The sequence below is a fragment of the Netta rufina genome (genome assembly GCF_964035555.1).
Source record: "Netta rufina genome assembly, chromosome: 1".
NCBI lineage: Eukaryota > Metazoa > Chordata > Aves > Anseriformes > Anatidae > Netta > Netta rufina.
The window spans coordinates 80153042-80163159 of NC_140123.1; the positions used below are offsets into that span (position 1 = coordinate 80153042).

General features: G+C 38.5%; 1 protein-coding gene across 4 annotated transcripts in view; it reads right to left on the minus strand.

The window, feature by feature from the left end:
* The window catches only part of CTPS2 (CTP synthase 2), a 67657-nt gene extending 57635 nt beyond the window's left edge, over positions 1 to 10022 (minus strand). Inside the window, exons 1-6 of one of the 4 annotated variants that reach the window (XM_084306142.1) lie at positions 9987 to 10022; positions 7091 to 7296; positions 4923 to 5093; positions 4538 to 4638; positions 2606 to 2722; positions 1130 to 1213 (exon numbers count right to left, since the gene is read on the minus strand). In XM_084306142.1, the coding sequence (XP_084162268.1) occupies positions 1130 to 1213; positions 2606 to 2722; positions 4538 to 4638; positions 4923 to 5093; positions 7091 to 7256 (639 nt within the window). In that variant the 5' untranslated portion in view covers positions 7257 to 7296; positions 9987 to 10022. Of the gene's footprint in view, positions 1 to 1129; positions 1214 to 2605; positions 2723 to 4537; positions 4639 to 4922; positions 5094 to 7090; positions 7297 to 8590; positions 8639 to 8782; positions 8919 to 9105; positions 9259 to 9986 lie in introns of those variants that run through there. The other 3 variants (XM_084306145.1, XM_084306144.1, XM_084306143.1) reach the window with 3 other exon arrangements.
* Positions 10023 to 10118: the final 96 nt, after the last annotated feature.

Genomic DNA, 10118 nt, shown 5'->3' on the forward strand with positions numbered 1-10118 from the left:
AAAAAAAAAAAAACAGAAAGAAGTACAACACAGAATCTAGTTGTGCAACTATTCTTTTAAGAATCATTCCTCCTTTGTGAAGATATAAATATTATACAGAACCAGTGACTATTCTTTCATTTCTGAGAAGAGTTAGGTAGGAAGCTTTTTCTACCAACAGACTTTATGGCAATGGAAAGGGCTCAATGACTTCCAGAATTAAATATGGAAAATATTCTTTGACTTGACAAGCAACCTCACATGAAAGAGCAAAAATTATTCTTTCTTTCTTGAAAAACTAGAAATGCAGTTCAGCTGCATTACCTGCAGCTCAGGAAAACACAAAGTATAAGTTTGAACTGTGGTTGTATTGGCATTTGAAGCTGCACTGCCCTGGCTTTGCTGCTAGCAGCAACATTTGAGCAAGCAGATTAACATCACTCAGTGGCATACAGGTATCACAACAGGGAGCTGTAATTAACTTAAGTCTCCTCTCTGCTCCCTAGGAACAGTGCCAGTGAAGCAACCAATGCATCCAGGAAATAAGCACATACTCATTTCTAGGCACCAGGGAGAGAGAAATGAAGGTGAGCATTTGTCATCATCTGCCAACACATAACATGAAACGTGTTTCCTTTGAGTTCATTACACTACATGGTACAAGTCCAACAAAAGAAAGAAATTGAAGAACCTTACTTTGAGGATTCACCCATGTGTTTCATATTTCCTTTTTAAAGGCTATACTTCACAGGTAGGATTGCTTCTTCTTAACCACGCATAAAAAGAAACTAGAGAAAAAAATGTTAGAAGCCAGAAGCATTCTAGCTCTTCTAGGTCTTCCCACAAAGTGACTGAGACATCTGCACTTAAGATTATTTTTAAGCAATACAGAATGATTTTTCTGCAAAGATCCTATTAGAAGAACATAAATAGAGGCTCAAGATTTTGCTAAGAGCTATTTGGATTATGTTAACTTAAATAGGAGTAACTTCCTGTGTCTTTAGTCAAGCAGTACCGCATATATGTTGCATTTCTTCTAAATTTCTTGTCTCTTGCGGAAGACTAAGGCTCCTTTTTTTTCCACTGGTTATGCACAGATAATTGTAGATGACCTGTAAACAAAACTGCATTTATTGACTAATGAACTCACCAAATCTGGAGACAAGCCTAGACCCCTCAGTGCTCGAACACTGTTCTGTGTTGGTTTTGTCTTCTGTTCACCGGTGGCATTAGGCTAGAAAGACGTATTTTTAGAGCTCAAATAGCAACTTTATTAAACAAAATCTATTAGCAGAGAAGTTGTATTATTACTTGCAATGACTTTTCACTTTTAACTTACTTGCAGGAAGTGAGCATATCAAAACAGAGCGACAATGTGCCAGAAAAATAAATGGCACTATAACTATTACAAACATTAAAAATTCTGTGAAGAAGCACATGGCCCTAATTTAGGTCAAGTTTATTTTGTTATTAGTCTTTCAAAGTAAAAGTTACAATATAATTGACTCAGATAAGAGAAGAATATTTCAAAATTTGGACTTTGCTAATAAATGCAGTGTCCAACAGCACAAAGCCTTCAGTGCTCAGAAATAATTCACAGAATAAAACCCGCTGAATATTAGAGGCAGTGATAAATATTCTCTTTTTATGTATACAAAGTGTGATCTTCTCATCATTATCAGCATTGCATTAACAAGATCTCTCCAGTGAATACTTATCTCATAAAATAAAACCTACTCGTGAAATAAAATATAAAGAAAAATACTTTCAGCCCCATACAGTAAGTTGTAGTGGCCCTGACTCGAATACTGTACATCAGGGAGTTAGTGATCCACGTAACAGTTGACCTGAGTAGACCCAGACCTATGTTATGCTGAGCTATGCTGTACATCCAGCCTGGCCTTCAGACAGCGTTGTTCTGCACCAATTCCTTGGCTGTAGGATAAATAGCCATGGAATAAACTCAACCAGCTCATTGTACCAGACGAGCATGCAAGCAGCTCACAGTTGGTACCAAAACTTAGATCACCTGTCTGACCTTGTCTTTATCTAAGAATGCAGCAACAAGTTTTTCATGAGAACATTGTTTGTGCTTGACAGCAGAAATGACAGAGTTGTTTCCTTGTAAGAAAGTCATATAAGTTCAAACGAACAAAAGGGAAGAATCCCTTCTATGGATGGAGTCAGCCCAGCATGCTGCATGTAGTTCAATGCAACATCATCTGGGGTTCTTTCCACCTGAAGGGATGTAAGATTATCTATATTATCCATTCCTTACAGCGTTATCTCAAACAATTTTAAATAATATCTTACAGAGGCAGAATACCTTTCCTACTGGGATCATAGTGTACCAGCATCTTCCAGCGCAAAATGCAAACCTATTTAGCCTTCTAGATAAATTAGTGTTTATTAACCTTTTTTTTTTTTTAATAACTTAGAACATTAAAACACATTCTCACATCAATAAAGTAATTAACAAGGCTTTTATTTACACAAATGAGACTGGCTTTCATCTCAGTTTCTAAACACCTCCAACATCCCTTTTTAATTAGAGGAGTAAACAAATATAAAACTCAATACAGAATAAAAGTTGCCAATAATTAAAATGTTTATTTTAATAACTTACCTGTGGTACTAGACTAACGTGGATATTACAGAAGTTCTCTCTTTTTGCTTTGAACTGAAACTGTCTAAATGCTTCAACAAATGGCATTCCTTCAATGTCTCCAATAGTTCCTCCCAGCTGAAAAAGAAAGGTTGAATCCATCAGTGGCAGGAAGTATTAATTTTTTTTTTTAAAGAGTCTACTTTTTACAGATTCGACAAGTTATTGGATTTTTTTTTTTTTTTTTATCTAGGAAACCCTAAAATTTGCAGGCATGCTCTACAAAGAGCCCTCATCTATTCCGCATATTTCTTGTGGAAAACAAAACAATTTGCATGTTTCTCTATATTGACTTTACACCAAACACATAAGATTCCCATAGGCAGATATATGGTGCTATGGAATAAGCACCGTACTTTTACTAACTTCTAAGCAGTTAACAAAAGTTAATGAACAGTTAGACTGATGTGACTGTTTTTGTATAGAGGTATTCAGCTATACATTTTCCTCACAGACAGATTAATAAGCAGTCAGAACCAACAAGATACAAACATCTAGCAGTATTATCATGGCTTTTGAATGTTGATAAATGCTATATAAACAATGCAAATAATATATTATAAACATTTAAATATCTGTTACCAACCCAAAGTCCAAGACTAAGTCCATGATAAACCTGACTTAAAGACGTGAATTAGATGTCTTTTAAAGACATAAAGAGCATTAGTAAACTAAACACTGAATAAAACAGTCTAGCATGGAAGTCATGGAAAGCAAGTTTCAGAATGATCCTTTTGTGCCACCATGTGGCTTCTGACAGAGCTGCACGTTTGTGTTCACTACCAGAAAAACTTCTGACAACCGCATTTGTTCTTGACACACATATTCAGCCTAACTCCCTCAGAGTTTTGCAATGGAAAAAGAATTCATTAGAATTATAAGAGTAAAGGTAGGTATTTTTATGAGGCTAGAGATATAACAAAAGAAAAAAAACTTAACATGGAGGAAACAAAAACATGTTTGAAGTTAAAAGACTGACAAGCTCATCTCTTATTAATGTTCTTGAGCGACTTCTATATTTACTGCTTTTACTTTTACTTTAAATGAAGCATTTGAGTCACTGTCCACATCATAAGAGACCCATACATATATTTATATTGTAACCAAAGTATTCTTTTCTGTGTAAGAAATCCTGACCAACTTGATGACCTAGGTCTTGAAATTTATCATACAGCTGTGGCTTCAGGGATGAAATCTATGACACATTCTTCTCAGGTGTGATCTTCTTCTGTACATTCTGCTCTAATAGTAATACCTAGCAGTTAATGACTGCCTTTCTTTCAGTTGTCTTCACACACTACTAAGGACAGGTAAAAATCCAGAGTTCAATACTGCAAAACATCAGTGGGTTAAATGATTAACAAAGTTACTTCCAGAGATCTTAAATACATAAACAGGAAGAAGGAAACTAACTTATACAATGTTTAAGTATATCCCTGCAAATATTCCAGAAGCAACAATGTGGAGCATTTGAAGTCATACAGAAAGCTAAAATGCTCCAGGCTCTCCTACTGGCTGTGGGTGTTTCAGGTATTACCCTTTTTCTCAATGCTATGAACAGTATGCAGCTTCAGTCAAATGTCTGTAACCTGGAAGAGATACTTTAAGTTAGAGTAATTGACTGTCTTAATTTTATAAATTAATAAACTCTTAAGCAACTCCCTTTCAGCAGTATTCTGGAAGGGATTTAGTCAAGTTAACAGAAACTGTACAGGAATAAGACCATGCCTATCATTAGCAGAACAAATTATAAAGAATACAAAACATGTTTTGTATTATTGCTCACCATAAAACTTCAGTCTGATTTTGTTTTTTACAGTAAATATAAAAGACAAAGCAAGCTAGCTCTTTGTGTTCACTATGGATATAGATCCTAAAATACTCTATACTTGCCTCAATTACACAGATTTGTGGCTCTTTTCTGTCATCATCCACAGGAACCTTTGCCTGATTCATTACCCATTCTTGAACTGCATCAGTGATGTGTGGAACAACTATAAGACAAAGTAAAAGCACTAAGGCAAGCACATCTCGAATGTACAAATACCAGTTTTTGCATGCAAGGAGGGAAAAACAAGCAGGAAGTCAAAAGGAAACAACCTCTTTTGTTTATACTTCTTATTTCCTTGAACCCAGAAGCCCAACATTACAGAAATATTCCCAGATCTCCTAGGAAGGAGAGAGGAATAAGCTGATGCAGCAAGAAACAGCTTGTTTTTCCCACTCTATTTTTATAAAGTCTGAGTGGATTAGTGTAACACAGAATTTAAAATCCTACCTTGAACAGTCTTTCCCAGATAATCACCATGTCTTTCCTTATTGATAACATGCTGATATATCTTTCCAGTGGTGATATTGTTATCTTTATAGAGATTAATGTCCAAGAATCTCTCATAATTTCCTAAATCTAAGTCAACTTCTCCACCATCATTCAGTACAAAAACTTCACCTGAAAAGAAGTGGAGAAAAAAAAACATAGGAAAGTTTAGGATGAAAATCATTATAGAAAAGCAATAAAATAATCACAAGTTATTAAACATATAGGTGTACCACAAACATATCTTCAAATTGAAGAAACATTTCTTTTAAAAGACACATTGCAATGACATACCAATAAAGTACATGCTGCAACTGGACCTGTGTTGTCATTCTGTGTCTTAATATCCAAGTCATTATTTCTACATTGAATGTCTATCCCTCAGTCACTAATAGTTTTGAAAGTGAATGTAAGTTATATTGCCAAAAATATTTAAGTGACTTAAAAATATTTAACCCATATTTCAACATCATGCTACAATCCCCAATCAGAAGACAGTAATTTCAGGAATCATAAATAAGTAATAAATAAAACATCAATTTACATGTGGCAGACAAAAGCTGTGCTTTTATAAGCATGAAATATCACCCACTTTCAAAGTGTTTCACGATAAATTCTTATTGTATGGAACTATTTTAATGATTAAGGCTTGGATCAGGAGTGAAGTTATGATGTACATAAATGCTTATTCAAGTGTGGTAACTATTTATTGTTCAGTTGTTTAATCTCATATATTCAGTTCACTATGCCCACAGTAAGGGTTATTTCTGACTCTGGAAAATCTAATGAAAATATTCTTCAGGGTTCAGATTTCTCTTAAAGCCAAGAGTCTCTAAATAATTCTGAAGCCCATCAACCTCTGAAGGATCTAAATTCGCTAGATGCTAGGGTAAAGCTGGAAAACTCTGCACAAAAGAAAAGAAACAATTCCCTTGAAGGTAGAGGAATGCTGTACACTATGAAAATTTACATCCCACCTAGATACCACAATCCAATGAGCAGTTTAACAAAACAAAAGAAAAATATCATAATACATGGAACAGAGAGGAAGATTTATGCCTGATCCCATGAGGCAATGAGTTCCTTCTTTTAACCACTAATTTACTATTAAAGCCAACAGAAGCAGAGTGGAACTGACATTTCTCAACAGCAGGCCTTTGGGGAATAAAAAATGTATTATGAAAAAAAAAAAAAAAAACAAAAAACAAAGACAGCTTTAAGTGGAAATTTCTAAATTATAATCCTTTGATTCAATCAGATTTCCCCCAAAAACATTAATAAAAGAGGCTTGCCACTTTGGCTTGTATGATCTTCTACTTACTACCCCACCACCCTGTGTGGTTTGTTTGTTTTGGTTTTGGTTTGGTGTTTTTTTTTCAGAAGCATTATAAAAATTCTTCTGCAAACAGAGGAAAAACAAGTAATAAGGGAATTGGATACCACATTTGCCCCCTTGTCCCTTATATGTGATCCACAGAAGGAATACACCCTCACAGTCTCAAGTCGTTGCAGGAGTCTTACCACCAAAAGTAATATGCATGACAGATGAAGTAATGTTCAACATTATAAATGCCAATCAGAGTGTCTTGCAGCTCATCAGCAATGAAGAGAACCAAGCAACCAAAGCATCTACTTTAAAATGACACAGTAGTCAGCTCTCTGAGCTCCACTGATTGTTTTGACTAGATCCTCATTGTCAAAAATGAGAGCTTAATCTAACTCTCATGAAGACATTCACGCCAGGGACACCGACACCTGACATCCCAGTAAGAGCATTCACAAGGAAACATCCAGGAAAAGAGTTTCTAAGAAGTTTTGCAGTACCATTCCAATCTTTTATCCAGTTGAAATGAAGATAGCACAGACTGAATAAGGCCAACAGCTAGGATTTTTCCCAACAAAGCAGAATTTCATAGAAAATAAGCAGCTGCTCTTCAAAGTGTCTTCACCTCTCTTTATTTAGCATACAATGTCCTTAAGAATATGCAGTAGGGAACAAACTTGCATTGCCAAATAGGTGGTAAAGTGACTAATAACTACCATCGTACTGTTTTTCAAAGAAAATAAACAAAAAAGCATGATTATGAATACAAAATTTACGCAAAAGGTAACAGCACCGTCCTTCATACCATGCTCATATGGTGAAAATGTTCCAGCATCTATGTTTATGTAAGGATCGATTTTGATTGCCGTGACACGCAGACCACATGATTTCAGTATGGTGCCAATGCTGCTTGCGATGATCCCTTTGCCAATGCCTGAGATGACACCACCAGTTACCAGGATGTACTTCATCGGAAAATCAGCACGAGAACACAGGTCTCCAGGTGGAAATCTAAAATGACAAAGAGGTACATTGACATAACGCAAATTCATGCCATGGAAGAACACAGTCTCAGCATGCAAGAATCAAAGTTGCAATGACCGTCACGAACTGACAACAAAATGACCATTTTAGAATCTGGGAGCAGGATCAATCCCTCCCAGCTTATACACCCATATTTAAACTATATGGGTAAGTCCTCTCCACAGCCAGTAGAAAAAGAGGCACCATTTCAATGCACTGCCCTGTAGAGATGCCAAAGACCTGTTCATCTGACCTATTTCTCTACTATGACAGGAATAGCCAGCCAGCCAGAAATAGACATCTTTTGTAACCACAAATTAGGCAAGAACCACAAGTTAGGCAAGAGGACAGGCTGAGAGAGCTGGGCCTGTTTAGCCTAGAAAAGAGAAGACTGAGGGGAGACCTCATCAATGTGTACAAATATCTGAGGGGAGGGTGTCAAGAGGATGGAGCCGGTTTCTTTCCAGTTGTGCCCAGTGACAGGACGAGAGGCAACGGGCACAAACTGAAGCACGGGAGGCTCCGTCTGAATATGAGGGGGCACTACTCGTGAGGGTGACAGAGCACAGGAACAGGTTGCCCAGAGAGGTTGTGGAGTCTCCTTCTCTGGAGATATTCAAAACCCGCCCGGATGCCATCCTGCACAACGTGCAGACGAATCTGTGAAGACAAATCTCACCCTGGGTTCTTTCTAAATTAAATAAATTAATAATTAATTTGTGTTGAGCAGTTAGCTCAAAGATTGTTCCTTGCTACATCAGCCAGAACACAGCGTCACATTCTCTCTCCAGATTTACCTTCCAAAAATTCCGACTGCTAATCAAACATATTAAAGCTAACCATACATATTAAAGTCAGAGTGCTATACCATCTGCTCTATTTTTCAGCAGATCTCCCCTCTCCAATTCACATTGTATCAAGTGTATCACCAAAGGTCTTACAATATCCTACAGAACAATGGATCATGAGAGCAAGAAATAAAAACTGAACCAAAACATCCATATTTACACAATAACACATTCTTAATCGTGAGTCTAGAAGCCTTTCTTCACATGTCTACCCACTCACTCTCCTTCTCCAAGTAACTAGTGAGAGGAAAAAAAAAATACAAATTTTAGAGCTGGAGAACTTTACTCTAGAAGGACTTGCACTTAGGACAAGACTAAGCCAGACCACAGAAATATATGAATGCCTACATGGGAGCAAGACAAATGTGGATGGTAACAGACCCAGAACTATTACAAAAACACAAGGACTTTTGATGAAAAATTTAGATAATTACAATCCTAATTAAGAGTTCTTCATCATCCTTCTTGTTGCGATAATCTGCTATTCTCATCATGTGCTGCTGACGCTGTCCCTCCTATACTCCTGCCTCTTCTGGCTTTCTCACAAGCATAGATTTTACTGCCATCTCCTCACCCCACCTGAAACTGGCAGATGTTGAACATGTCTTATTTATAACTGCACTCACATTACGTTCAGGCAGATGTAGGGGCTAATCCTTGGATTAATGCTTGAACATCTTGCCACAGAGCAACAATTTTAGGGTCAAGAATCATCGTTCCTTACCAACATACCTAATTTGTTCAACACAACATGTAACGGCACATGATCTAACAGTGCTTACAACAAACAAAAGCAGCACAGTTCTCCACACACTGGTAGTAAGCAGCAGCTTGTGAATGAGTGTCGTAGCTCCTCCTATTAGGTTATTAAGTAACATAAATAAATATGGTCTACAGCTTCAAGAGACAGAGTTCAAGGAGGTAACAATGTTGTTATCAATGCTCTTACAACTAATAGCAAATAATAAAGCGTCACTTCTGCATCTCTGTGGACAAAAGGGAGACTGTAGCCATCAAAAGCACTTAACTCAGGAGAAAGGGACCCTTGGAATTGACTCAAGGCTGGTATAGGCGGACACACTGCAAACACTAATGGGGGAGAGAAAGTTTCCTTACCTTCCCCCTCACTACCTGCAAGCATGCCAATAAAACAACTGCAGAGTAATACAAAGCAAACCACGAAATGAAAAACATGCAGAATTTGTTTACTGAAACGAGCCAAACCAGACAGCAGTTAAGACAAATTTTAAAGACCCACAGAGGAGGAAAGCGCGCTCCGCAGGAAAACAAACCCTAATTCGCGTAATTAGGAAATAACTCTTCCTTGCGATTTAATTTTAATAGGCAATTTTTTTTTATTTTTTTTTTTTTTAAATAGCAGAGATCTTAAGGTTTAGAAACACTCTGCTTCTGACTCTTCGTAAGTCAGCTAACGGAGTTGCCAGCGTTAACATTTCATAACCGTCTTAAGCCAGTTTCAAAGCTGTTTATAGAAAGAAAAGGAAAAAAAAAAAAAAAAAAGAGGGAAAGAAAGAGAGGGCGAAGCTCCACCAGCAGCTCCAGCCGCCGACGCCGTGCCCCTGAGGGCCGACGAAGCCCATCAGCTCCCTGCCAGCTCGCCCCGCTCCCACACAAAGCGCAGAGCCCCGGGGCCGGGGCGGGGCGGGCAGGGCCCGGCTGGGAGCACCGGGACCGGGACCCCCTCAGCAGCCTCCCCCCAACACCTCCCCTCAGCCGCGGCGGGGAGCGGCCGTTGGGGGGCGGCCGTTGGGGGGCGGCCGTTGGGGCCCCTCCCCCCGGGCAGGCGCAGCCTCGCGCCGCGGCCGTTACCTTTCCGCGCGGCGTCCACGCGAGGCGCGCGCACGCGCACGTGAAATTTGAGGGGGGGCGGGGGGGGCGTAGCCGGGCTTGTGAGCCCCGCCCCGCCCCGCCTCCAGGCCACGCCCACGCGGAAGTGACGTA